Below are 22,896 nucleotides of genomic sequence, written 5' to 3'. Positions count from 1 at the left end.
GCTTGAACCTCTCAAGTCCATGGATCAGGATAGAGGCTTCTCCTGATTCATGTAGCCACAGGGGCTAGCGAACCCAAGATCAGCAGGTCAAAGGGCAGAGCTCTTGCTCACAGGCTGTGAAGATCAGTGAATCCCAAAATCAGTAGGTAAATTGCTAGCTCAAGTCCCAGGAACCGGAGGTCAGATGAACAGGAGCCAGCTGAAGGATCCAGAGCAGGCAAAAGCCAGAACATCTACTTATATTCAGATGCAGGTCACACGCCCAAGAAAACCCCCTTTTAACTGACTGGCTACTAACAGCAGATCCCATCATGGGGGTGATCACACATGAACACTGAGAATAATGGCCTAGCCAATTTGACACACAATCTTAACCATCACAGACATTATATGTGAAGAAAGCAAAATGTCATTAAGGAAACAGGAGAGAAAGAAAAGAACAAAATCAATGTCAGGAGAGAATCTGAAACTTGCTCTTGAACGCACAGCAGCTAAAGTGAATGGAAGAAATGATGAAGTAAAGGGGCTGAACAGAAGATTCCAAAGGGCAGCTCAAGAAGACAAAGTAAAGTATTATAACAAAACGTGCAAAGACCTGGAGTTAGAAAACCAAAAGAGAAGAACACACTCGGCATTTCTCAAGCCTCGAGTTGCAATACTGAAGGATTCTATGGAGAAAATATTGAATGCTGCAGGAAGCATAAAAAAAAAAAATGAATGGAATACACAGAGTCACTGTACCAAAAAGAACTGGTTGATGTTCAACCATTCAACCATTTCAGGAGGTAGTATATAATTAAGAACTGATGGTACTGAAGGAAGAAGTCCAAGCTGCACTGAAGGGAATGATGAAAAACAAGGCTCTAGGAATTGATGGAATACCAACTGAGATGTTTCAATAAACATATGCCATGCTAGAGGTGCTCACTTGTCTACGTCAAGAAATTTGTAAGACAGCTTCCTAGGCAACCAACTGGAAGAGATCCATATTTGTGCCCATTCCAAAGAAAGGTGATCCAACAGAATGCAGAAATTATCAAACAATATCATTAATATCAATTTTGCTGATCATCATTCAAAAAGATTTGCAGCAGTACATCAACACAGAACTGCCAAAAATTCAAGCCGAATTCAGAACAGGTCGTGGAATAAGGGGTATCACTGCTGATGTCAGATGGATCTTGGCTGAAAGCAGAGAATGCCAAAAAGATGTTTGCCTGTGTTTTATTGACTATGCAAAGGCATTCGGCTGTGCGGATCATAACAAAGTATGGATAACATTTCGAAGAATAGAAATTTCAAAACACTTCGTTGTGCTCATGGGGAACCTGTACGTAGACCAAGACGCAGTCCTTCGAACAGAAAAAGGTGATACTGCATAGTTTAAAGTCAGGAAAGATGTGTGTCAGGGTTCTATTCTTTCACCATACTTATTCTATCTGTATGCTGAGCAAATGATCTGAGAAGCTGGACCATATGAAGAAGAACAGGGCATCAGAATCAGAGGAAGACTCATTAATAATCTGCAATATGCAGAAGACACAACCTTGCTTGCTGAAAATGAAGGAGACTTGAAGCACTTACTGGTGAAGATCAAAGACTATAGCTTTCAGTATGGATTGTACTGTGACATAATTCTCACAACTGGACCTATAAGCAAACATCATGATAAATGGAAAAAAGACTGAAGTTTTAAACAATTTCATTTTACTCGAATCAACAATTAACAGCCATGGAAGCAGCAGTCAAGAAATCAAACGACATGTTGAATTGGGCAAATCGGCTGCAAAAGACTTCTTCAAGGTGTTAAAAAAACAAAGATGCCACTTTGGGGACTAAGATACACCTGACCCAATACATGGTATTTTCAATCACCTCATATGCATGTGAAAGCTGGACAATGAATATGGGAGACCAAAGAAGTGACCCCTTTGAATTACGGTGCAGGCAAAAAATATTGACTATACCATGGCCTGCCAGAAGAACGAACAAATCTGTCTTGAAAGAAGTGCAGACAAAATGCTCCTTAGAAGAAAGGATGGTGAGACTTTATCTCATGTACTTTGGACATGTTATCAGGAGGGCCCAGTCCCTGGAGAAGGACATCATGCTTGGTAAAGTAGAGGGTCAGTGAAAATGTGAAAGACTCTCAAGGAAATGGATTGACACCGTGGCTGCAACAATGGAATCAAGCATAACAATGTGAGGATGGCACAGGACCTGGCAGTGCTTTGTTCTATTCTACATAGGGTTGCTACGGGTCAGAACCCACTTTAGGGCACCTAACAACAATAACAACACTGGCTACTCTTCTGCCCTTCAAAATGAGACGACCCTAAGAGTATGAGAAAGCAAAACTTATTTCAAAGTACAGAGAAAACAAACCGGGATTTAGTAAAGGAATAAATTGGCAAGTCAAGATAACCATAATTTCTTGTCTCCATTTTCCTACTGCATTCACATCCAGTAAACCAAAAAAACCAAACCCAGTGCCGTCGAGTCGATTCCGACTCATAGCGACCCTATATGAGATGAGTCGCACATCCAGTAGTCCATCTGAAATCTCCCCTTTCTCCTCCCACCTCCCCGCAGTCCAGAGCCAGGTCCTGGAGATTTAACGCCCCAAACCACTCTCAGCACTTTTCTCCTGCTCACCCTGCTTCCTCCCCAGCCCCTGGTTCCCAAGGGCTCTACCCACTTCTCACTCGGAGGTCTCCCCCTGATGCCCACCGCAGCTGGCCTCACCCCCTCTAGCTTTCCTCCACCTGGACACCCGTCACTTGTCAGCAACGCAGGCCTGAGCGCGTCTCCCAGGCGTTCAAGCCACCATCGCAGCAAGGACAGCTCGCGCCAGCTCGGACTTGCTCGCACAGAATCCTCCTTCGTGCGTCCCGTCGTGCCAGCCCCAGCCCCTTCCGCCAAAGGCAGGCCAGTGTTCTCGAAGCTCCCCCGCGCAAGGCTGGGCCAGACCTCGGAGCCTTTGCTCCTGGGGGGCCCCTGCCTAGAGCGCCCTCCCCACTCTGCTGGCCCTACCAACTCCTGTTCACGGCTCAGAACCCCACCTCGGCCGCTCCCTCTCTTCAGAAGTCTGCGTGCTGGGCGTCGCCCCCTCTTCAGGGCCCAGGTGATGCCCGGAGGCGCTGCGCCCATCCTCTTCCCGGGTACCCACACGGGAGTGCGGTCCGGGCAGGCGCAATCGAGCCCCACAGCGGCTTAGGTCTCCCAGCGCAGGCACGTCTCCCTCAGCTGGGGCCGCCCCTACCCGGGAAGAGTGACTTTTCTGCCCACAGGGAGACCACTAGACCCATTCTCCGGTCCGGCCCTGCCTAGGGGACTGGGCGCTCCGCCCGCGGGAAACAGGGAGCCTCGTGGCTTCTAAGGAAGGGTCGAGCGTCTGCGGGTCTCAGATGGGAGAGAGGCACACCCGGAGCAGCTCGGCCAGCGGAAGGGGAGTGAGGCCTTCTCCTTTCAGTATATGAAGAGAACCTCTTCCTAGCGGCCCTCTTAGCGCAGCGGGTAGCGCGTCAGTCTCATAATCTGAAGGTCCTGAGTTCGAGCCTCAGAGAGGGCAGAGCTCTTTTGCTGTATTACAATTTAATTTAACGGATATAATGAACCTTCAGCGAAGGTGTCCAGAGATCCCGCGGGTCCAACAAGGAGAGGGACTTTTGCCTTTACATACCAAGCATCCTAGAGGGACGTTTGCCTCTACAGACCAAGCATCCGCTTCTACTCACCCGTGGAAGACTTCCTATCCTCGGGCGACAGCAGGTGTCCACGGGGAAGGGGCTGCCCGAAGGCTCAAGGAGCCCCCGAGACCCCCCAGCCTGGAACAGGCGACCCCTTTCGTGAGCCCCTTCTCAGGTATCCCTGGTACTGGGGCAGGGGATCCCGCTGCAGCGATGACAGTGTAGTCAGTCACCTGGGACCCAGGTGTTCATGAACAGCGGACACAATTTCCTGGTAGGCTGCCGCCAAAGGACTGCGTAAGTAAATGCTTACATCCCACACACAAACCGTCCCACCTCACTCATGACAAAAGACAGGGAAGTCACAGCCCCAGGGAATGACCGTTGCCCCCTATCCCAGGAATAAAAACCCACAATGAGAAAACATGCAGTGTAGCTACAGCTGCGGAATGGAAATGCTGGGTCACAGGGTGTCCACACCTTCAGTTCCCATTTCTCCACATTCCTGACGGTACCTGGAATTATCAAAATAATAATAATAAACATATTTTCTGAACTTAAATGTTATTACAAATATCTTAATTTTCAGCCATTGTTTTACACTTTCAAATAGACTGTAACTAGTACATTCAATCAACAGTATAGAGTTATTTATTTGCTATATAGTAGATATTGTGCCAAATAACTACTTTTTATTTCTTTTATTTAGTATGTAATTTTGGAGTACATTTTTTTCCTGTTTTCAAAATTTATGCTACATTTAAGGTGTGGGAATTGTATGTATGTACATCTTCTGTAAATAACATCTAGTATCTTCTTTAAATACAATTGTTGACAAGAAAAAAATTTTTTTAATCTCACTGGTGTAATTACATTGCTTAGACTACTCATTCCACATTCGGTTGGATCACCTTTCTTGAGAATAGGCATAAATATGAATCTCTTCCAGTCAGTTGGCCAGGAAGCTGTCTTCCGTATTTCTTGGCATAGATGAGTGAGCACCTCCAGCGCTCCATCTGTTTGTTGAAGCATCTCGATTGATATTCCATCAATTCTTGCAGCCTTGTTTTTCACCAATGCAGTCAGAGCAGCTTGGACTTCTTAAATACCATCGGTTCCTGATCATATGCAACCTTTTGAAATGGTTGAACACCGACTAATTCTTTTTGGTATAATGACTCTGTGCATTCCTTCCATCTTCTTTTGATGCTTCCTGCATCTTTTAATATTTTCCCCATAGAATTCGTCGCTATTGCAGCTCAAGCCTTCAATTTTTTCTTCAGTTCTTTCAGCTTGAGAAACGCCGAGCGTGTTCTTCCCTTTTGGTTTTCCACCTCCAGCTCTTTGCACATGTCACGATAATACTTTGTCTTCTCGAGACACCCTTTGAAATCTTCTGTTCAGTTCTTTTACTTCGTCAATCAAAAAAAAATCAAGCAATTCTTTGCTGAAGATCATTCAAAATTGGCTGCAGCAGTGTATCAACAGGGAACTGCCAGAAATTCAGGCCGGTTTCAGAAGAGGACGTGGAACCAGGGATATCATTGCTGATGTCAGATGGATCCCAGCTAAAAGCAGAGAATACCAGAAGGATGTTTACCTGTGTTTTATTGACTATGCAAAGGCATTCGACTGTGTGGATCATAACAAATTACGGATAACATTGCAAAGAATGGGAATTCCAGAACACTTAATTGTGCTCATGAGGAACCTTTACATAGATCAGCAGGCAGTAGTTCAGACAGAACAAGGGGATACTGATTGGTTTAAAGTCAGGAAAGGTGTGCGTCAGGGTTGTATTCTTTCACCATACCTATTCAATCTGTATGCTGAGCAAATAATATGAGAAACTGGGCTATATGAAAAAGAACGGGGCATGAGGATTGGAGGAAGACTCATTAACAACCTGCGCTATGCAGATCACACAACCTTGCTTGCTGAAAGTGAAGAGGACTTGAAGCACTTACTAATGAAGATCAAAGACCACAGCCTTCAGTATGGATTGCACCTCAACATAAAGAAAACAAAAATCCTCACAAATGGACCAATGAGTAACATTGTGATACACGGAGAAAAGATTGAAGTTGTCAAGGATTTCATTTTACTTGGATCCACCATCAACAGCCATGGAAGCAGCAGTCAAGAAATCAAAAGACACATTGCATTGGGCAAATCTGCTGCAAAGGACCTCTTCAAAGTGTTGAAGAGCAAAGACGTCACCCTGAAGACTAAGGTGCACCTGACCCAAGCCACGGTATTTTCAATCACATCATATGCATGTGAAAGCTGGACAATGAATAAGGAAGACCGAAGAAGAGTTGACGCCTTTGAATTGTGGTGTTGGCGAAGAATATTGAATATACCATGCACTGCCAAAAGAACAAACAAATCTGTCTTGGAAGAAGTTCAACCAGAATGCTCTTTAGAAGCAAGGATGGTGAGACCGCGTCTTACATACTTTGGACATGTTGTCAGGAGGAATCAGTCCCTGGAGAAGGACATCATGCTTGGCAGAATGCAGGGTCAGTGGAAAAGAGGAAGACCCTCAAGGAGGTGGATTGACACAGTGGCTGCAACAATGAGCTCAAGCATAACGATTGGGAGGATGGCTCAGGACTGGGCAGTGTTTCGTTCTGTTGAGCATAGGATCGCTATGAGTTGGAACCGACTCGACAGCACCTAACAACAAGACTACTCATGAGGTCAAGCACGTTGTCACCTGCTTAGGGGCAGTTCTACTCTGTCCTACAGGGTTGCTATGAGTCAGAATTGACTCAGTGGCAATGGGTTTGGGTTTTTTGTTTTTTAGGTTTTTTTTTGGTTTTTAGTGGCCATTTGAGTTCACCTTCTCACCCTACTCGCTCTAATATAAGCGAAAAGGGAATTCATCTTAAAACAGAGTTCAGAGGCTCAAGAGTATGTCTAAAGAGCGAGACTTAAAAAATCAGGAGCGAGGGAAGCTCCAGAAATCTCAGGAGTAGAAACCGAAAGAGGCCTTTTCAGGTGCTTTTAAGCCCCAGCTATTTTGTTCCAAATTGTTCAGTATTAAAATTCAATATTCAGTAGGGAGAGGTCTTTAGGTGTCCTGTTAAAATGGGCAAAAGAAGACATGTATTTAAATCACAAAGGACAGTGCCCGGTATTTAACATTCTCAACAAGGGGAGGCTGTTATTATTGGAAGACCCCGTGGCTAGGTCAGGAATTAAGACCTTTCTGGGAGGTGGCATAGGATGGTCCTGGCTCAGACTTCTATATCAGACAAACATAATTTGGAATCAGTAACAGATTATCCTCACCACTGACCTTCTTGGTCATCTTTATGGAGACAGACAAAAATCAAACCATGTAAGGGTAAAAGACAATCGCAAAAAGTGCATTTTAGATCACATCTTTCCAATGCCTGGACCCAGTAGAATAGATCTACTGTTGGCTTTTACCCTCTGTATTTTATTCTTAACCCTTACCCATTGCTGTTGGGTCAATTCTGACTCAGTGGATGCTAATTATATTGTTTAGAGGCACGCTGCTATAGTATGGCTTAGCAAACTACAGCCAGTGGCTCACATCTGGCCCACTGCCTGTTTTGTAAGTAAGATTTTATTTGAACAGTCATAGTCATTTAGTTATGTACTATGTATGCCTCATCCCCCAGAAAGGTCTTAATTCCTGACTTAGCCTCAGACTCCTCCAATAATTACAGCCTCCCCTTGTTGAGGATGTTATATACCAGGCACTGTCCTGTGTGATTTAGATACACAACAGCAGAATTGAGTAGTTGTGACAGAGACTGTATGACAAAGCCTAAAATATTTGGTATCTGGCCCTTTAAGAAAGTTTGTCATTTCCTGGGCTATAATGACAAATAGGTCCCAAAACTTATAACAGCTCAAATACAAAGGAAAAATACAACAGAGGTTTATTTCCCTCTCATGTAATAATCCAAAGTAGGGCTTCTGAAGAGTCAGATAAAGCGAGGTTTTGTGTGGTAAGGAACTCTTCTATTACCAAAGTTAGGTACCTGTCTTGGTTATTGTCATGGATTGAATTGTGTCCCCCCAAAATATGTGTCAACTTGGTTAGGCCATGATTCCCAGTATTGTGTGGTTGTCCTCCATTTTGTGATTGTAATTTTATGTTAAAGAGGATTAGAGTGGGATTGTAACTTCCTTACTAAGGCCACATCCCTGATCCAATGTAAAGGGAGTTTCGCTGGAGTGTGGCCTGAACCACCTTTTATCTTACAAGAGGTAAAAGGAAAGGAAAGCAAGCAGAGAGGGGGGACTTCATACCACCAAGAATGCAGTGTTGAGAACAAAGCATGTCCTTCGGACCCAGGGTCTCTGCACGGAGAAGCTCCATGTGAGTGGCTTTAAAGAACAAGAATTTATTTTCTCACAGTTCTGGAGGGTAAAAGTCCAAATCAGGGTCTCAACCATGTCAATTCCTTCTGTGAGCTTATCTCTAGTTTCTAGTGTTTGCCAGGGATCCTTGGCATTCCTTTGCTTATAGATGGAGCCTCAGTCTCTTTCCCCTGTGTGTACCTTTGTCTCTTCTGCCCTTTTTATAACTCAGAATTGATTCAGGTTACAACCCACCCTACTCTGCCATGACTTCATTAATATAATAGAAGAAAAACTATTTCCAAACAGGATCACACCCACCGGCACAGGGGCCAGGACTTTAATACATTATGGGGGAACTCAATTAAATCCACAACAGCACCCAATGGGGAGAGAGAGAGAGGCCATCCTCAAGATATCATTAGGCCAGCTCATGGGAGTTATTAACCTATGCCAAGAGTTGGTTGGGCTTTGTTTGTCTATCGACTACCTGATATAATCTGCAAGTGTCTATTTGTACATACATTTTTTTTTTCTTGAGCTTTATTAAAGATTCCAAGAATTCCCTGACCCAGGAAAAGGTTACCAACAAGACTGTATGGTCTAAAATTTCTTCCCCACTCTGGAATTTGCCGAATGAGGACATAAACAATCACAATGAGTTTGTTATTTGAAAGAACTGGCCGCATATCCCAGCCACTTTGGTTTTGTTTTGCTTTGCTGTTTTATTAATTACAAAGGCCAGATCTCACAAATGTTTCCAGCCCAACCCCAGAAATCAGTGGTAGAAAAATAACAAAAGGAAAAGCCCCAAGCCATATAATAAAAACCTGGGAGTGCAGGCTGGATGGGCAGAGGGGGAGGGGAGTGTTAAAGTTGTCCAGCACTTGGAGGTTATCCTCTCATACGTGGCTGCCTTCTTGGGCTTCCACTGGCAGGGCCATGTCATGAAACCTTCAATATAAGAACTGGTAAACAGTAGCACTCTCCTTGGAGCCCGTGATCAGATACTGGTTGTCCGAGGACATATCACAACACAGGATTTCTGAAGACTCCTCTACCTAAGGGGGAAGAGGGAACCAAAGAGGGACAGCATGCAGGGGCAAGACAAGCCAGAAGCGAAGTCTTGGGGCTGTTTCAAAGGCTTAACATAGACCTAAGGGTTGGTCTAGAGACAGGAGACATCTCCCCAAATCTCAACCTAGGGCTCAAGGTGGAGCCCATGAGTTCACAACCTTTAAATCCACATTCCTCCCAATCGATAAAATGGCCCGGGATGCCACCTCAGAAGTATTCAGAATTATCTCTGGGATCCAGCCAACTGGAATCTGGGGGTATAAGCACTGAATGCCTGAGTTTGTGCATCTTCCTTCCAGTACCTGAAACAACCTTTGAAGAGAAGGTGCCGACAAGCTGTAGATTGACTCGTCCATTGTAGCCACAAAATAGCTCCCTGGTGAAGGAAAGGAGTGGAGAGCTAAGACCAAGTCTGCATTCTAGTCCAGCTCTGTCCCTGACTGGTGTAAGGGCACGGCTTTCTCTGCTTCAGTTTCCTCCATTTATAAAAATCAGAGACACTACCCATGCCATTCCCTTATCTGACCACCCCCCCCACCACACACAAGACCATGGTGAATATCATTAAACAAAAAGACAATTAGAAGTGGCCTTGTGACTCTCATGTCTGCCTGCATCTTTAGATTAGCAGTCTACATAGGAAGTTCCTGGTTACAGAGACAGCCAGAAAAGTAGAGGGGAGTAGAGAAAGAAAATAGGAAAGGCAACCAGGCCAGGAGAGGGAGAAATGCTGGTGAGGGAGGAGAAAGTTAATGCAAAGGCCAGAGCCTTTAGCTCTACCCTCAGGGTGGGTCAAGTGGACACTGGATCTCCATTTGGCTAGCGTTGGGGCTGAAGAGGGAGAAATTAAAAGTCTGAAGTAAGGCTGGGCCCAGACTCTGCAAGACAGTTCAAAGCAGGACATCTATGGGTATCACCTGGTTTCCCACTCACCACAGGAGGCAAACTTGAGGTTGTAGTGGCTGCTATCTCTTAAATGTATGTTCATCTTAAACTTCTCCTCCCGGTGAGTGTGTTGGATTATTACATCACTTGTTCTCAAACCCACTAACACCCATTCCTCACTGGGGTCATGGGTGATGCCAAGAATCTGTTTGGAAGAAGGTGTGGAGTCAGCACGCAAAGTTACCAATATCATCATCCATGTGCACCTTGTCAAATGTGGGCCCCACTCCTGCCTTCATCTACAATTCTACAGGGAGGTTGAGCTTGGCCCCAGTGGTAACCACCTCGTGGTTTAAATCGTATTTCTGCAGTTTCTGGTAGGTCCTCAGATCCCAGGAATACAGGTTTCCATCTTCACCTCCTGTCCAGAACATATCGCCTGTGATATCAACACATCTGGACCCATTTACAGGGACTTGGTGCTTCCTGGCAAGAAAACAACACAGAGGCTGGGTCTGCGTCTGAGTTCTGGAAGTTTTAGGGCAAGGAGCCCTGAGGAATATCTCATATATTTTCTAGACTAACTCACCTGCCTCTACTGCACAGAGAGGAAAGCAAGATCCAGAAGCAGACACATGCTTTCCCCAAGCTTCACCATCAAGCCTTCCTCCCCCAATTGCACCCAAAGGGCTGGGGAAAGAGGTCATACCTGATCATGATTTGGTTCTGCAAATCCCAAATCTCAACAAATCCCTTGAAACAAGCCAAGCAGATATGGGCATCAGAGGAGATCACCAGGGAAAAGCACTTGGAGCCTGTAGAGGCCAGCTGTGCCCTGATGCGGGGGCTGGGTGCCAGATCCCAAAGAGTCAGCGTTTGGAACAAACCCCCTGTGATCAGGCTCTGCTCATCGGGAAGCAGTTTGCAGGTGAGAACACAGCTCCGATGGTCCTGTAGATACATTCTTGTATCACCTCCTTGAAACACTGAGTCTTATGACAGGGCCTGTCTGGGATTCCCCAAGCCCTACCCCTCACCTGAAAGTCCAGCTGGTCCAGAGGGGTCTCGTTCCAAGCATGCAGGGCACTCTCATCCCACACCCTGATGTATCTGGAGCCACACGTGTACACATGCTGGGTAGAGCGGCTGATGGCAACAGCATAGACTTTCCCTCCATGGCAGAGTGTGCCAACCTTCCAGGACCCATGTGGGATCCTGTGCTTGACCACTGCTTCTTCTGGAATGGGGGGCTACCAAGGAAAGAGGCACGCCCTAGCCTACCATCATCCAGGGATAGCCTGCCTTTACCCCCTGACTGAATTCCTAACCATCCATCCAACAACTCCTCTTTGACCCCCAGACAGCATTGCCATGTCCTTCTCTGGGCTCCCCAGACAACTGAACATCCTTCTGCTCTAGCCCAGGTTGTGCTCAGGTTCTTTTCCCGATAAGCAGGGCCACATTTTGAGATAATGCTGAGTGCCAGCAATCAGAGCAGAGACTGTCTGAGAGATCCATAGGGCAGATCTCTTGAAGGAGTAGCTCTGAGCTGAAGACCCTACATAGAGGATGGTGGGAGGAAGGCAGCCTGAAAGAAGAAAGAAGCAGGAGCCCCAAGTCCCCACCACCACAGAGGAACAAGAACGGGGACTCATGCATTGAATTATGTCCACCCAAATATGTACTGGACTCCTCACCCCTATACCTGTGGTGTAATTCTTTTAGGGAATAGGTCTTTCTTCGTTATGTTAATGAGGCCTTATTAGTATAGGGCATGTCCTAAACCTAATTGTTTCAGTTATAAGGAGCAGCATAGACACAGGGACAAGCAAACACAAACTGGGGGTGGTGTGGGGCGGGGGATAGATGCCCCATGAAGATTGCCAAGGAACCAAGGAATGCTGGGGCTACTGGAAGCTGAAATCGACAAAGAAGGACCTCCCCCTAGAGCCACACTCTGAATTCAGACTTCTAGCCTCCTGAACTGTGAGAAAGTAAATTGGTTTTTAAAGCCACCACTTGTGGTATTTCTGTTACAGCAGCACTAGGAAACTAGAACAAAGATACATTCCGTGCCCTTGACTTCTTTCTAGTGGTTTCTTACTTGGTGGGGGGGGGAGGGGAAGGAGATGAGGGAACGGAAAGGATCCTGAGTTTAAAAAAAAAAACAAAAACACTTACAAGTGCTCTGAGGAGTGACTGGCCTTCACTGGAAAGGGATGAAGAGCAAGGCTGACCTGCAGGAGAATATTAAGACCCATCTGCTCACAAAGAGGCAGGCAGGACAGACAGGGCATCTAGCAATAACAGAAAGTCATATGATTCAGGGAGGCTAGCCTCCTGGCACCCATTCCTAGCCCCCCTCTGTAGCCTAGCCTTGGGCTACCACCCCCACACCCCCAAGGGGCAGGCAATGGAGCCGCCTGCACCTGTCACAGCCTGTACTTACTACACTCGGATCCTGGTAGGAAGCTATGAGAAATAGAGAAGAGAGAGAGGAAATAGAGCATGAAATGGGTGACTTCGTGCTGGGATCCACTCTCCCCAGGGCAATTCGCTGTTCCCCACCCAATCTTGCTCAAGGGAGACCTACCTTGGGCCAGGCTCTGTTGCTTTTCCTTGTTCCGCAGCAGAGAGGCTTGTGGCCTGGTGCTCAAATCTTTCTAGGGTCTGGAAAGCCCTTTGCTGCTGGGCCACAGAGCCCATCTCCTCGTGAACCAGGCCATACTGCACTGAGGGGCCTGGGGACTGCTGGGACATACCGGGTAGACTTTCCAGTTGGTACTGTACTTGTCGCTCATGCTGGGAGGAAATGCCAGAGCTTTCTGGCACATCCCTCCTCTCCTCTGGGTCACCATAAGCCCTGGGTGCATTCAATGAGGAGGCCTCTTCCTTCTCTCCACTCATGTTGTTAGATCAACAAATTGCCTGAGTTCTAGGGCTTGAGAAATTGGGCCATCAAACAGATTCTAGGATCCCAATGCATCTGGGTCCCCTGTAGCAAAAAAGAGAACAGATTCAGATATGCATATGTATTGTTTGGGTTGTGTTTAGAAGGATCAGAGAATGTATCCTTTGGTGACAGGATTCAAAATAATTGTTGCCAAATAATTTTTTATACTAAATGTTGGCAGCAACAATGTTAAGGTGAAAGTTTCTCTCCAGACATTTTGAGATATTGGTACCAGGTGTTATGTTTCCAGGTGTTATGTTTTTCCTTTTGAAAAACGGAGGGAATTTTAGGCCATATAAAATCAATTCGCCCTTTAATCCGGCCACATACATTTAGTGAAGGCTCATCCCCAAAGTAAATGAAACATGAGGCAACCAGATACTTGCCACACATATCCCAAGGTCTCCTGCCTGCTGGAGGGGATAGTATGCAGGAACCAGAAGAGGTCATGCCAATATTAGATGTTCAATTTGGATGGGTAAGATTGCATAGTGATGAAGGACTTGGCTTATGCTGATATATTTCCTACCCTATGTTTGCAAAAGCTGGACTATGAAGAAGGAAGACTGAAGAAGAATTGATGTCTTTGAATTATGGTGTCAGTGAAGAATATTGAATACACCGTGGACTGCCAGAAGAGCAAACAAATCTGTCTTGGAAGGAGTACAGCCGGAACTCTCTTTAGAAGCGAGGATGGCGAGACCTTATCTCACATACTTTGGACATGTTATCCAGAGGGACCAGTCCCTGGAGAGGGACATCATGCTTGGTAAGGTAGAGGCTCAGTGAAAAAGAGGAAGACCCTTGATGAGATAGGCTTACACAGTGGCTGCAACAATGGGCTCAAACATGGCAACAATTGTAAGGATGGCACAGGACCAGGCAGTGTTTCTTTCTGTTGTACATAGGGTTGCTACAAGTCAGAACTGACTTGATGGCACCTAACAACCCTATTCATGAAGTCACCATGAGTTGGAATCGACTCAGTGACAACTAATTCAACCTATTCAATACCTATTCAAATTATATAATATATATCGTTTGATTAAGCAGCTCCACTCCTGGAAATCTATTCCGTATCGATAAGAAAAAAAAAATTTTTTTTTTTTTTTTTACATATCAGAAAATACATAGAGCTACGCCAGGATGCTTAATTCGCATTGCAAAGAAAACTATGAACCTAGAACAGTCTGAATGCACTTTCCTGAGGAGACATTCAAATATACTTTACTACAGTCCTATAATTGAATGACATGCATCTCTTAGAAAGCTGTTATTGTTGCTGGATGCCATCAAATCATTCCAACTCAGAGGAACCCTACAGGACAGACTACTACTGCCCCATAGGGATTCCTAGGCTGTAAGCTTTACGGGAGCAGACTGCCAGGTCTTTTCTTCTGCAGAGCCACTGGTGAGTTTGAATTCCTGACCTTTCGGTTAGCAGTTGAGCACTTAACCATTGTGCCACCAGGGCTCCTTCTTAGAAAGCTGCCTGGAAGGAACTTCCAAAGTCTATTTTTAAAGGAGACAAGCAAGATATAGAGTGGCATGGATTGAATTGTGTCCCCCCAAAATATGTGTCAACTTGGCTAGGCCATGATTCCCAGTATTGCGTGACTGTCCACCATTTTGTCACCTGATGTGATTTTCCTATGCGTTGTAAATCCTACCTCTAAGATGTTAATGAGGTAGGACTCAATCTACAAGATTAGGTTGTGTCTTAAATCAGTCTTTTTTGAGATGTAAAAGAGAAGCAAGCAGAGAGATGGGAGAACCTCATACCACCAAGAAAAAAGAGCCAGAAGAATAGCAAGTCCTTTGGATCTAGGATCCCTGTACTGAGAAGCTCCTCAACCGGAGAAGACTGATGACAAGAACCTTCCTCCAGAACCAGCAGAGAGAGAAAGCCTTCCCCTAGAGCTGGCACCCTGAATTAGGACTTGTAGCCTCCTAAACTATGAGAGAATAAATTTTTCTTTTTTAAAGCCATTCGCTTGTGGCATTTCTGTTATAGCAGCACTAGATAAGTAAGACACAGAGGAATATATATAATACCCATTACCTGTGGCCATCCAGTCAATTCCAACCCCATAGCGACCCTATAGGACAGAGTAGAACTGCCCCATAGGGTTTCCAAGGAGCGCCTGGTAGATTTCAAATGCTGAACTTTTGGTTAGCAGCCATAGCACTTAACCACTACGCCACCAGGGTTTCCAATATGTATAATAGGTTCCCATCTTTGAAAAAATAAACCATTACAAAAACATTTATGTGTGCATATACATGTACGTATATAGTGAAAAGAAAACAAGGTGTTGAAAATAAAAACCTCAGGTATAATATTTATATATAGCCCAGAAAAATGCAGGAGGGATTGTCACTAAAATCACAAAGATGATTATATCTGAGTCATGGCATTTTTACTTTTTTCCTTATACTTTCCTGAATTTGTTTTATAAGAACATAATCAGAAAAAAATTAAGGTATGTTAATTGGGACTGGGAGAGAAAGGTAAAAGAAAGTGATGCAAAGTTCCACCACTTGAACATTGTGAAACAAGTCTTCCTGGTTTGACGATTAGAAGGGGTAGTAATCAATCGAATAGTAGGGGGAGGTGGAAAGCTGGTAAGAGTGACGAAACAAGGTTACCCTCCACACGCACACACTCAAGGGCTGCCATATCACACAACTCCAGGAGGCGCCATGCAGAAGGACATAAAGTTAATGTCACCTCTGGAGTGGTACAGTGCACAACCTGTACATTCATACATGGTACCCCTGCAGTACTAGCCCTGCAGCCTCCCAGACTGTCTTCATTTCCATCTCTCACACTATAACCCAAACACTGAGCCCAGGCCCTCAGCTCCCTCTGTGCTTTCTTCCCTCTCAAGCTGCCCATGCACTACCATCCTCAAATCCTACCTACTCGCCTGTGTCAATCAATGCTTCTTTCCTCCCAGTCTCCACCTATCCTCCAGAATAGGAAACGAGTCTGAATTTCTTCCCAGTCCCTTGGAGCACAGCAAGGGGAGTTTGAAACAAACTTTCTCCCTGTCTCAGCTCCAACTCAGTGCCCCCAAAACCCTCACTCTTGAATGTTTTCTCCATTTACTGTTCATTCAAGGCATGTCTTCTAGGCCAAGCTGAAACATACAGAGGCAACTGGGTAATATCTACCATAATTGACCTGGCACTTGCACTTTTAGGAATTCATCCTGCAGATGCACTTGGACATATGCAAAAGAACATATATACAAGCTGAAACTTTCAGAAAATTTTTTTGTGAGAGATGATTGGATAAAACACAAATGGCTGTGGTGGGGAGGGAGGAGACTGGTGAAGTAAATTATAGTATATGCATATAGTGGAATACTGTGCAGCTGTTAAAAATAACAAGCACACTTATGCATTGATATGGAAAAGTCCAGTGTGTGTTAATAGGGTTTGGAACAGTGTGCATAATACGCAACTTCTGTGTAAAAGAAGGATGGAAATCAAAATCTATCTTTGTATGTGTTTGTACACACATAAGAAATTAAGACTGACTGCCTTTAGGGAATGGAAGTCAGCAGATGAGAAACAAGGATAGGAGGGAGATTTGTCATTGCATAACTTGGTATAGTTTTTGCATAGTTGGGGTTATTTGAACCTGGCTTAAAAATTGTTAAACCTTGAGCCTTTTTCTCAGCTAAGCCCTTTCTCATAACCCCATAAATGATAATTCAGGGGCCTCATGATTCTTAACTAGTTGTTTAAATAACAAACTCTCCCTGACACACATCAGGCCTCCTTAAACAGAGTTCACCAGGGCTGACTCGGCTCTGTGTCCTCCTTAAGGAGGTGAGGATGAAAGGGTAGGGCAGAGTGTGATGAGAGTAGCAAAAGATTGATGGACAAGCGGCCCAGGCCCACTTAGGCCACTTTTAAGGCAGCCAGGCCATTTAACCAAGACTTTCACTAAAAGAATAAGCAAAGCTTTCTAGAAAGAGCAGAAGCTAGAGCCAATATCACCAATTGCCCCTCTGCTCCTTCCTACAGTTGGGAATACAGAGACCCCTCCCCTTACCAGGCAGTTCTCTTTCCAAAGACTCAGCACAAAATGCTAGTGTTGGGTCTACCCTGCCAGCAAGATAAGCACTCACAGACCCCCATGGTGTGACAGCTCACCTCTGAAGGTAGAAGGCAAAGCCTTGGAGACAGGTGGCCCACAGATCTAAGGCCCGGCTAACCCCAGACACAGCCTTCCTCACCCAGGCACTGCCCTATCCCACAGATGCTGCCATTTTTAAGCCATAGCCTAATTGAGAATCAAGCCCTCACAGGTGATAAGCTGAACCTGTGTCAGGTGCTAGCTCTGAGTGGCTTGCCGATCACCCTGCTTGGGCTACCTCAGCTGTTTCCACACCCACAACTGTTCCTGATGGCCAACTCCTGGATAGAGGATAAGATAAGGAGCTACAACTCGGTTCGTGGCAGGAGGCAGACGTGGAGTGAGACATTTTTCGGGAAACAAGTCTTTGAGTTGGGTTTAAGGAGCCTTACGAGAGCCAGTGTTTGGGCAGAGATGGAGGGTTGCGTTGAGGTTCCCAAGGGCTGTTTCAAATTCTCGTCTCTGGTGATCCCCTTTGCTCGTGAAGGCTGGTCTCAGGCTGAAGACAATCATGGCGATTATTGGAAGCCAGTGGAGGCACTTTTACCTTTTCTCTCCCCTGTGCTGGCTGGAATGTGCCTGCCTCTTTACCAAATATCTGAAAGTGAAGAATTTTTGTTTTCGTTTTTTTACAGTTGCCATTGAATAGATTCCGACTCATGGCAGCCCCATTGTAGGACTGTGCTTCGCAGGGTTTTCAATGGCTGATTTTTTGAAAGTAGATCACCAGACCTTTCTTCAAAGATGTCTCTGGGTGGACTCGAATCTCCAACTTTTCGGCTAGCAGTGGGCACTTTAACTGTTTGCATCACCCAGGGACTCCAAATGCTCACTCCACCCCATTGCCACCGAGTCAATTCTGACTCATAGCTAGCCTACAGGACAGAGTACAACTGCCCCATAGGGTTTCCAAGAAGCAGCTAGTGGATTTGAACTGTCAGCCTTTTGGTTAGCAGCCATAGCTCTTAACCAGTGGGCCACCAGGGCTCCAAATGCTCACTAATGGTTAGCAATTCTTAGGGGCCTGAGGAGAGAAAAGAAGTCATGAGAGAGGCCTGAGGGAAGACCCCTGTGGTAGGTCCTTGCAGCCCATGGAGGAGAGGGTTTCTAGAAGGCACGTGAGCACTTGTTGAGCACTGAGTGTGCCTTATCTGCATTGTCACAGCCCATTGTCACAACTGCCCCAGGAGGAAGTTTTCATAAAAGTAAACTGAGACTCAGAGTTTAAGTACTTTACTCAAGGCCACACAGCAAGGAAGTGCTGGAGTTGGAGTTTGAACCACGCAGGCTCCACCAGGTTGCAGAGAGATGGAGGAAGGTAGCGAGGAAGGTGGGGCCATTTGGCTTGAACAAGCTGGAGGGGTGACTTATGTGCACTCTTGGAGCTGACACTAGATTTCTGAGAATTAAGTTGTCAGGAGACTAGGTGGGGAGTGAGTGAGGTCTGAGACTTAATATTAAGGATGGAAGGAGCTGGCGAGGGCACCGGGTGGAGAGCAGAGGAGAATATTCCAGGCAGAGAGAACAGCAGGTGTAAGGTTTCGAGGAGAGTCTTTGGTACATTTTAGGAACTGGGTGAACTTTCTAGGGGCTGGAGCACAGAGGGCCTGTGCTGTGAGGCAGGAGGCAGGCGGGACTTTGTCCTAGGGAGAGTGGGGAGGCCCCAGGGGTTCTGAGCTGGAGATGACATTATCAGAACTGGGTTTTAGGAGGAGGATTCTGCCCTTCAGTGGATAGACTGGGGGAGGGGGCAAGACTGAAGGCCTGGAGACCAGTTAAAAGACAATATGTCTTGAGCTGGAGGCAGGACCAGTACCAGCACCAGATTTCCGTCATCCTCTTTATCAGCAAACTCCAGGCAGTTTAGCTGGGGGTTTCCTTATCTTTGCTCCCCCTGGAAAAGAGCCAGCCAGCTGCAGATGATCCTGCCTGGAGGCCCTTAGCAACTATAGTCAAATAGAGGAGGGGAGGGTGTTGAACCAGGCCCTATGGGGCCAACGTTAAATCTGGCTTCTCGAGGCAGGACCTCAAACAGCAGCCTCCGGATCTTTATTTGGGGCTGGACCGCCCTCTGGTGGCCACCTGGAGCGCAGACCAATTTTGATTTCCTTCTCTAAGGTGTTGGTTGGTGCTCATCTCCCAGTTCTGGGTGCTTGTTGTTGAAAATGCTTAAACCATATACGCGCAGGCACAAAGCACTTTTTCCCTTACAAAGTCACATCATCCACTCAAGTGAAATTTATTCCTGAGCCGGGTGTAGCACCACCTGCCCTGTGAGCTTGCCCTGGAAGCTTACGGTCTGTTCAGGAGTCAGAATACAAGCAGCTCCAGGTATGGGGTGGAATCTGGTAAAGACTAACCTGGGAACAGCAGAGAGCTGGCGGAGGCAGAGCTGGGGGCCAGTGCAAACCAAGGAGACCAGGGAGGACAGCAAGGCTCAGGGTGGCATTTGAGCTGATCTCAGTGTGGAGCTCAGAGAAAAGGGACAATGCCTGGCCAGGCCCCTCCTCACTGGTCCCTGCTGCTTCTTCTCTTCTCCCTCCCTATTCTCCACATCCATGGGGAGTCTCCAACTCATGATTCCTTAACATGTCCCCTTCCCAGGAGAATGTGATGACTGGTCCCTGGCCCTCGCCTTGTGCCCTGGACATGCTAGTACCCAAGTAGTCCCATTGCTCCTAAAGCATGGCCCCTACCCCCTACTAGCCACTGAAATCCCACCCACTCTCAGCCCCAAGCCCAGCCTCCAGGAAACCTACCCCAACTACAGCTTCCCACCTGGTTCTCTCTCTCCTCCTCCAGCCCTTAGGGAAGTTAGGGAAGCCACTATGGTGGGGGTCGTTCTGCCATTGATTCCTGCGTCTGTCAGTTCTGACTGCTGCATTAGACTGGGAGCCATTCCAGGAGGCCCACAGACCATGTGCTCACAGGGGTAGGGACAGGAGGTTCTGGATCCCACCCCAGGTCCCTCTGCTGCCATTTCTGCTGAGGCCCCGCTCAGGGCTAAGGCACAATGTTCTGAAGGGAAGAGTCAGGGTCTTTGCATTCTGCATCTGTCTCACTCTGCAGCCAGCTTTGGGCACATGGCTTTTCTCTCTTGGACTCAATTTTGGCTTCTGTATAAAAATGGGTAGGTCTGGAAGGCATTATGCTGAGCGAAATGAGTCAGTTGCAAAAGGACAAATATTGTATAAGACCACTATTATAAGATCTTGAGAAATAGAAAAAACGGAGAAGAACACATACTTATGTGGTTACAAAGGGGGGAGGGAGGGAGGGAGGGAGGGAGGGAGAGGGCTTTTTATTGATCAGTCTGTAGATGGGAACTGCTTTGGGTGAAGGGAAAGACAACACTCAAAACAAGGAAGGTCAGCCTAATTGGACTGGATTAAAAGTAAAGAGGTTTCCAAGATAAAATGAAAGCTTCAAAGGTCAGCGAAGCAGGGGCTGGGGTCTGGGGAACTTGGTTTGAGGGGACTTCTAAGTCAATGGGCAAAACAATTCTATTATGAAAACACTCTGCATGCCACTTTGAATTGTGGCGCCTGGGGTCCTAAATGCCAACAAGCGGCCATCTAAAATACATTAATTGGTCTCAACCCACCGGGAGCAAAGGCAAAGGAAGAACACCAAGGTCACACGACAACTAAGAACCCAAGAGACAGAAAGGGCCACTTGAACCAGAGACCTACATTATCCTGAGACCAGAAGAACTAGTTGGTGCCCGGCCACAATCAATGTCTGCCCTGTCAGGGAACACAACAGACAACTCCTGAGGGAGCAGGAGACCAATGGGATACAGACCCCAAATTCTCATTAAAAGACCACACCTAATGGTATGATTGCGACTAGAGGAATCCCAGAGACAATGCTCCCCAGAACTTCTGATGGCACAGGACAGGAACCATCCCCGAAGACAAATCATCAGGCATGAAAAGGACTGGTCAGTGGGGGGGAGAGAGATACTGATGAAGAGTGAGCTAATTAAATCAGGTGGACACGGAAAAAAAAAAAAAAAAATGGGTAGGGATGTTGAGCCCTGTGTTTCTGCCCTGTTGGCAGAGGGAAGCAATTCAAGAACTTTCTGAAAGCTTTTGCCTTCTGCTGCTACCTTGTGGCAAGTTTGCTCATTGCAGGGCCAATGACAACCCAAGCCCACTTTTCAGTAGGAAAAAAAAAAAAAACCCATGGCCGTGGAGTCCACTCACAGTGACCCTATAGGTCATAGGTCAGAGTAGAGTTGCTGCATAGGGCTTCCATGGAGCAGCTGGTGGATTCAAACTGCTGACGTTTTGGTTAGCAGCCAAACCCTTAATCGCTGCACCACCAGGGCGACAGTAATGAGGCTGCCCAGGGGTCCCTCTGCCAAGACTGGGCTCTTCCCCCACCCTAATGCAGAGTAGTATCCCTTGAACGAGCTGCACCTGGTCTGAGCTCTTTGTGGAAAACTTTCCTCTAGATCCACTGCAGGGGGCGGAGGGGCAGAGGGGATTGAAGCTGGAGCAGGAAGAAGGCTCAGACCACAGACAGGACCAGAAAGCCACAGGGGAGTCCTCTTTGTGTTCCTAAGGCCTCCACTGGACTAGGGTAGATACGGGTAGGGTAGTGAGCACGGAAGCTGAAAGTCTGCAGAAGGACCAGTGAGGAAATCAGGAGACCTGGGTGGTGGGGCCACATGACTTCATGAGGCTCTTGAAGTGCCTGCCTTCTTCACTCTCGTGTCCTTTGGGTCCATACAGATGGCTCTGCCCTGGACAGTCACAAACTTGTGCACAGGGAGAAAATGGTCACAGACTGTCAGGGCAGGATGGTCTTTCCAGTACTCTGGGGCGATCCCAGCCCTGCGCTGACCACAGCCTGAGGCCCCGAGAGGCCCAAGGTCACACAGGATGTCAGATGTGGGACATCAGGCTCTGTCCTCAGTGATGCTCGACCTCCCAGGGTCCCTGCCTCAGTCCTGCCATAGCAGAGAAACTTCTGGACCCTCCTGGAGCCAGGGCTGCAGGACTTCCTGCTCCACCTCCCAGAGACCACCTAGGAGCTGATCAAGAACCTGGAAGGTGGGGCCAGGCAGGCCTCTGACCTCTTCCCCGGCTAAGCGAGAGACTGCATCAGTCACTGACTGCTATGTGACCAGGTGGTGTCCTCTGGGCCTCAGTTTCTCCATAAGTAAATGAAGAGCTTGGGTCTCACAGTGCGTGGTGCAGGAACTGTCCAGAGAAGCAAGGCTGGATGGTCAAGGGGAGAAGATCCAGCTCTCTCCTCTCCCCTGTCCCCAGTGTGCATTCTGAGTGCCCCGGGGCCCACCTCCACCATGCTCGGCTCCCAGAAGCCCTGGGCAGGCAGACTTACACGATGGTGTCTTTGGAACACTGCGTAGGTCCAGTACCACGAGGTCAGCTTTCTGATAGGAATGACTCCTTTGAAGTACTCAATACAGTACTTAAGGTTGACACTGATCACTCGAGCTAGAGAGAAAAAAAAGCAGCAGCAGGTGTGTCTGTATAAAAAGGGGTGGGGAAATCCTGTGGAGTGTACTGGGTGTGTGACTATGTGTGTCTGTGTATGTCTATGTTTAGGTGGTTCTCTGTGTGTCTATGGGAAGGTCTGTATGTGCATCCTGTTTGCGTTTGTGGAACAGGGGTTTGGGAAGTCCTGTGTTTGACCTTGTGTCCATGTGTGTGCATCAGTGTGTTTGTGCATCAGTGTGTGTGTACAGGACTGTGTGTGCATCGGTGTGTGTGTGTGTGCAGGACTGTGTGTCCATTGGTGTTTGTGTGTGTGCATCAATATTTGTAGGG

At 46.8% G+C, this 22,896-nt stretch overlaps 1 protein-coding gene and 1 non-coding gene across 2 annotated transcripts; one reads left to right on the top strand and one right to left on the bottom strand.

Moving 5' to 3' along the window:
- The first annotated feature begins 3,498 nt into the window (after positions 1–3,498).
- TRNAM-CAU (transfer RNA methionine (anticodon CAU)) lies at positions 3,499–3,571 on the top strand. The gene has a single exon. It is a non-coding gene; the product is annotated as a tRNA-Met (tRNA).
- A 5,415-nt stretch (positions 3,572–8,986) lies between these two features.
- TLE7 (TLE family member 7) lies at positions 8,987–12,899 on the bottom strand. The gene is made up of 9 exons (XM_049864002.1): positions 12,586–12,899; positions 12,442–12,464; positions 12,174–12,229; positions 11,030–11,242; positions 10,702–10,943; positions 10,337–10,478; positions 10,041–10,197; positions 9,410–9,483; positions 8,987–9,091 (listed from the first exon to the last, which is right to left on the bottom strand). The coding sequence occupies exons 1-9, from the start codon at positions 12,897–12,899 to the stop codon at positions 8,987–8,989; spliced, it is 1,326 nt and encodes a 441-aa protein (XP_049719959.1).
- Positions 12,900–22,896: the final 9,997 nt, after the last annotated feature.

The sequence above is a fragment of the Elephas maximus genome, chromosome 21, assembly GCF_024166365.1.
Source record: "Elephas maximus indicus isolate mEleMax1 chromosome 21, mEleMax1 primary haplotype, whole genome shotgun sequence".
Lineage (NCBI taxonomy): Eukaryota > Metazoa > Chordata > Mammalia > Proboscidea > Elephantidae > Elephas > Elephas maximus.
This window is presented reverse-complemented; position numbering and strand designations above follow the sequence as displayed.

Excerpts from the sequence above, each read along its gene's own strand:
- TLE7 (XM_049864002.1), bottom strand. The coding sequence starts at position 12,899 with ATGAGTGGAGAGAAGGAAGAGGCCTCCTCATTGAATGCACCCAGGGCT. Across the intron at positions 10,479-10,701 it reads CAGAACCAAATCATGATCAG|GAAGCACCAAGTCCCTGTAA; the intron begins GTATGACCTCTT and ends TTTTCTTGCCAG. Across the intron at positions 9,092-9,409 it reads CTCTTCAAAGGTTGTTTCAG|GTAGAGGAGTCTTCAGAAAT; the intron begins GTACTGGAAGGA and ends CTTCCCCCTTAG.